The 6,288-nt window shown below is 38.5% G+C and overlaps 1 protein-coding gene across 1 annotated transcript in view; it reads left to right on the forward strand.

Moving 5' to 3' along the window:
* Positions 1–213: 213 nt before the first annotated feature.
* Positions 214–6,288, forward strand: part of TTC33 (tetratricopeptide repeat domain 33) — a 98,023-nt gene continuing 91,948 nt past the window's right edge. Inside the window, exon 1 of the mRNA XM_007950528.1 lies at positions 214–434. Within this exon, the coding sequence (XP_007948719.1) occupies positions 214–434 (221 nt within the window). The remainder of the gene's footprint in view (positions 435–6,288) is intronic.

Consider the following 6,288-nt stretch of genomic DNA (forward strand, 5'->3'; position numbering starts at 1 on the left):
ATATTTCATGGGTGAGTATTCCATCAGGAAGCTACTTCCATCAGGCCATGAATAATGTATAGTTGTCTTTATGATATTAGTATCCATTGATGACTAGATCCATTTCTGTAACTGGGATTTAAACAAGGTGATAGTTGAATCTTATATTAGTTGGAATGCTTCTGTAAAAGCCAAGTTTGAATTTTAAAGCTGTTTTTTTTGTCATTTTCCAGAATGGCTTCCTTTGGATGGAAGAGAAAAATTGGCGAGAAGGTCTCCAAGGTCACTTCCCAGCAGTTTGAAGCTGAAGCTGCTGATGAGAAGGATGGAGTTGAGAATGACGAGGGGAGCTGGCTTCACGCCATTAAACGTAGGAAAGAAATGCTCCTTGAAGGCTGTGCTGAGAGAAGTAAACAGCTGAAGGATGAGGGGGCCAGTTTGGCTGAAAAGAAAAGGTATGGTTTTAGAATTTTCTCACAGAGGACAATTGGCATTTTCTGACTCACCTTCATTAATGGGATGAAAAGCTATTGAATTCTGTAAATGAATATGTGAATTTTAAAATCTGATGTAGGTCCTACATTAAGAAACAAGAAGTTTGAATATGACCTGAAAATTCCCATAGAGGATGAAAGTTTGTAAAATAGTCTTCAAGATGCTTATGTTTTTCTTTGCTGTCATTTCTATTCTGTCCGAAGAAGAAGAAATGCTGACTAAGATGTAATCTAACTTACTGGTTTGTAGGAGATGGCCTCATCTCTGCAAACTTTCTCCTTATGGCTTTATATACAATAAATCATTTCCAGGTAAATTAGGTATTTTCTGAACAGCTTTGAGGGAGCTCTGGTGCTGTAGTGGGTAAGGTTTTGGCTGCTGACCAGAAGGTCAGTGGTTCAAACCTACCAGCTGCTCTGCAGAAAGTAGACAGGGTGATCTACTGTAACGATTTACAGCCTTGGAAACCCTGGCTGTGAGTCAGAATCGACTCAATGGCAGTGACTTTGGTTTTTTGTTTTTTTTGAACAGCTTTGAGAGCATATACTTTTTTTTTTTTTTTTAATAGTTGATCAGTTACCCTTTCCCATTTATTTCTTACGTATTTTTAGAAATATGGTTTGGTTAACAACAACAACATTTTTAGAAATATGGTTTGGTACACAGGAATTTGATAATAGTTTCATTCATACATATCCCTTCCTTACCTAAGCTTTTACACACTTCCAGTACACACCCTTTTATTTTCATTTTCCCTTTCTTATTTTATCATTCTTTTCTGCTTTCCTTTGCTTAGAGCTTTCAGTGGGACTGAAAAATCTTTTTTCCAAAAAGTCGGTGGGGGAAGGATGAATTGTTTAATAGATCTGGTTGGAAAAACTAAATTAGTATGTAAAGGAAAATAAGACTGGATCCTGATCTCTCTAATACTACATACGTGGATAGACTCTGTTGTTTTTGTTACGTGCCGTCGAGTTGGACCCGACTCATAGTGACCCCTCCTTGGGTTTCTAAGGTGGTAATCACTACGGAAGTAGATTGCCCAACCTTCCTTCCGATGATGAGTGGCTGGTAGATTTGAACCACCAGCCTTCTGGTTAGCAGTCACGTTCCTTAGGCACTATGCTATCAGAGCTCCTAGATAGACTCTAGGGGAATTGTAAACCTAAATGTGAAAGGTAAAATTATACAATTAATATAAGAAAACATGGAAGGACTTTAAAATTTTTTTTTTTTTTTAAGTATTTAAAGCATACTTTAAAATAGAAAGAATAGTACACATGTATTCCCTATGTCTGGACTCAAACGTTCTTAATGTTTGCTTTGTTTCTCTCTTTGTGCACATGCACACGTGTACATAAAATTTTATGTTTGCTTTTTTTTTCTGACCCATTTGGGGGGTTGGGGAATAAGGAGCTCTGGTGGCTTAGTGCCTAAGGCATTTGACTGCTAACCAGAAGGCTGGCAGTTAAAACCTACCAGCCACTCCTTGGAAGGAAGATTGGACAATCTACTTCCATAGTGATACTACCTCAGAAACCCGAGGAGGGGCCAGTATGAGTCAGATCTGACTTGATGGCGGTGAGTTTTTTTGTTTTTATTGGAAAATAAGTTGCAGACATAATGACACCTTACCCCAATTCAGTATGCTTTCCTAAGAATAAGGGTATTCTGTTACCTAACATAATACCATTGTTATTCTTTTGAAATTTAACAATGATTCTGTAATCTAATACATAGTCTGTTCTTAGATTTTTCCAGTTTTCCCTTAAATGTCTTATACAGTATTCTTTTAAAAACCAGGATCCAAACAACTTGCATATTGCATTTGGTTATTAGGTTTCTTTAATGTCTGTTAATGTATAATGGATCCCCTGCTTTCCCCCCCATGACACTGACTTTTTGAATGACTAGTTTGCTATTTTAATGTTTTGTTGTAATGCCATTTAATTTGTTTTCTCTCCCATGTACTTTTTTTAAAAAATCATTAGAGATTGAAGTTTATTGAAATAACAAAATAGAGAAGGAAGATTCTATTAGAAACTGGTATAGCTGGTTTTAGGTGACATTGTTATTAAAGTGAAATGTTACTCATATTTCTCAGCCCCCAGCATGTATAAAATTAACATATAAATGAAGAAATTTCATTGAAAAAAAAAATTCCATGCGGTGCTAAAATCGTAACTTGATTAAAGGTTCCCTTTTCTCTGCAGCACTTCTAAGTTAGCTGTGGGGACCTCTTACTGGTGCCAGACTGTCATACTGAAAGCAACTCTTGCTCCTCACTGGAGCCATCCACGGGATTTTACATTTCATTAAATTCCCTTTATTCGTGCCATGTATTTTTTTGTAAACTGAAAATTAGCTGTGGAGGTTTGATTGAGATTCTGGTTAAACATTTTTGGCCTGAATATTTTATTGGAATGTTCTCTATATCATGGTGGGAGATACGTAACATCAGGTGGTCTCTGTTAGTGCAGCCCTTTGGAAATAGTGTGCCTCTGTCTTTGTTTGCTGTGCTTAATATGTGCTAGAAGTCATATTTTTATAAAAATCTTAAAGTCTTTGTTCTTGATGAAGACAATATGATAGGAAAATTATATTTGACAGTGTGAGAAATGCTGATTTATTATTTGCACTAAATACATGATTTCTAGAAGATATGTACAGTCAACAGGGGTAGTAACTGTCTAGTTCTTTGACTGGAACAGAGTACTCTTCACATTATCACAAAATCTAAAATCAGGATTGTGTGCCTGTGGCTGGTTATCTTCCATGTTGTATTGAGGAGTCTGAGAAATTGAAAGACAACAAAATAATACTAAGTAAAATAACCTTTTTTTTTTTTTTTTTACATAATAAGGTTATAAGATTCTTTGTAAATATGTTTGATAAAAAATGAGACAAAGTTGAGGAACCAACTTTTTTCCTAGTTCTGTTTTAATTTTTGATTTTGAGGTTGTATTTTAAAACATAAAATGGTGCGTAAACTATCGTCAAATTCATCTTGCAGTAAACGTTAGAAAATACTTAACAATTAAATACAGATAACAAGTTAACAGCCTAATGATTGATTGTGAAATCTCATTTGTTGTATTTTAGGCATAAATACTTTTCTTTGTATAACTTTGCAAGATTGACTATGCTATTATAGAAGAAAGCCAATTGTAAATTCTCCACATTTATGATACCACTTTCAGAACATCCATAAAACATCAAAGACATTCTCTAAATGTCTGGTAAAAGTTAATTAACTTTGCCGTTTTTGTTTCTCGTTTTGCTGTTTTCTCTAGACCACACTGTTTGGGGGAGGAGAAAAACTATTCAGTGATTGCCATGGGATTCTCTCTGAATTTCCTGTGGTGGAGGACAGATAATCCATTTTGTCGAAAAACAAAATAACTTTTGTTTTTTGCCTGCATGTCAAAACATTGGCATGCTTTATTTTGAAGAGAGAAGATGGAGATGATTGAGTTTTTTATTCTTTAGCATTGTTTTAGAGTGATATATACACAGTTTGAAATGTTTGAACAAACATATGAAGCTCTTGAGGTGCTCACCTGTCTCTGCCAAGAATTTGGAAAACAACTATCTGTCCAGCCAACAGAAAGAGATCTGTATTTGTGTCTATTCCAAAGAAATGTAATCCAACAGAATGTGGAAATTTTTGAATAGTACGATTAATGTCACAAGCAACTAAAATGTTGCTAAAGGTAATTAAAAAATGGTTGCAACAGTCCACCTATAGGGAATTGCCAGCCAGTCAAGCTGGATTCAGAAGAGGACATGGAACAAAGGATATAATTATTGATGTCCAATGGATCTTGACTGAAAGCAGAGAATACTAGAATGATGTTTAACTGGGTTTTGTTGACTGTGCAATGGCATTCACCTGTGTGGATCATAACATTTCAAAGAATGGCAGCTCCAGAACACTTAATTGTGCTCGTATAGAATTTGTATGTAGACCAGGAGGCAGTGGTTGGAACATAACAAGCAGATTCTGCGTGGTTTAAATCAAGAAAGATGTGCGTCAATGTTGTATCCTTTCACCATCCTTATTCAGTTTGTGTGCTGTGATGGTTAAGCTTGTGTATCAACTTGGCTAGGCCTGGTTGAATGGCTAGGCAGCTGGATATAGTTAGTATTCCTCATGATGAGACTGGTAATCAACTCCATGGTGGGATCTACTGGGAACAGCTGAGTAGCTGCTTTTGAGTATGTGGTTTGCTTCCCATATATAGGAAACAGCTTTGGGAATGGTCTCTAGCTTATGGCACCTCGAACCCTGCATGTAGCTGTGTCGTTGTTCAATAGCCTCCTGTGCTCTGCCGACCTTGGGACTTAAAATGGATTTGAATTAATGGCCTGCTGTGTGATTTGGTAATATCGGGACTGTGCCTTTTTATTTGTGAACCTTGGGCTTGGCAGCTTCAGCAGCCAGCAGCTGTCTGAGTGAAGAAAAACCTCTGGCTTCAGTGGGCTGGGAGCTGGAGGCAGAGCTGAAGCCCAAGGCTGAGGGGCTTTCACCCAGCTCCTAGAGCCTGGCGCTTTGAACTCGGACTTCTGGCCTCCTGAACTGTAAGAGAATAAACTGTTCAAGCCGTCCCATTTGTGGTATATTCTTGTCAGAGTAGTACTAGGTAACCAGAACATGTGTTAAGCAAATACTATGAGAAGCTGGACTATACAAAGAGGAATGTAGCATCAGTATTGGAGGAAGACTCATTAGCAACTTATAATATGCAGGTGACACAGCTTGCTTGCTGAAAGTGAAGAAGACTGGAAACACTTACTGATCAACATCAAAGACTGTAACCTTCAATACGGATTATTCCTTCAACATAAAGAAAACAAAATCCTCACAACTGAATGATTGAGCAACATCATAATAAACAGAGAAAAGATTAAAGTTGTCAAGGATTTCATTTCACTTGGTTCCTGCAAAAAAGGCACAGGGATGGCATCATCTGACTTCTACTAACTTCACAAGAAGACAGAATCACCATCAAGAGCCCAAAGCTTTTTCCTAAAAGACCAGACATACTGCCACCCTCCAGCCTTTTTCCTAACTCTGATACCAGCCATCTATCCATGACACTAACTACTCCGCTAGGTTCAGTAATTCATTGTAATGGTCACACAGAACTCAAAACACTTATGGTTATGGGGTTTATTAGTGAGATAATAGATTACAATTCAGGTTCTGGAATATGCTTAGGATACAGTTCTCTGATCAGGACAGTCTCCCTTCTGTTATGCCCTCTGGCTCGCCTCTTTGGCCCTTGGCCTCTTGGCCTGGCCTCTGCCTTGTTTGGGCAAGTGTTAACAAAGCCCTTTTACCTCTGTCGTCTACGTGCATGCACTCCGGCAGCAAGCCTCCTGCCCAGGAGCACTCAGCCTTCTCACTCTGGGCCGGAAAGCCCGCTGATCTGTCTCCTGCCTCTTGGCTTCACTACTGCTGTCTCCGCAGGGCGTCTCTTTGCTGAGCATCTCTTCTGCCAAGGAGGTCCAGCGCGGGGATCTCAGGTCCAAGAATGTACCTCCAGCTCTTTTCTCTTCATGGCAGTGAGATTCCCCTTTTTGCCTCTAGGAAGGCTCATTTTAAGCCTGACAGTAACAAAACTAACTAATCCCAATATCAGAATTCTATACACCTTATTTGCATGGTCCCACCCAATAATCCGGGAGCTCGGGTAGCGTAGTACCTAAATGCACTTGACTGCTAACCAGAAGGCTGGCGGTTCAAACCCATCAGCCACTCCTCGGAAGGAAGATGGGGCAATCTACTTCCGTAGTGATACTGCCTTGGAA

The sequence above is a fragment of the Orycteropus afer genome, unplaced genomic scaffold (assembly GCF_000298275.1).
Source record: "Orycteropus afer afer isolate SDZICR_OR568_19922 unplaced genomic scaffold, OryAfe1.0 scaffold00275, whole genome shotgun sequence".
Lineage (NCBI taxonomy): Eukaryota > Metazoa > Chordata > Mammalia > Tubulidentata > Orycteropodidae > Orycteropus > Orycteropus afer.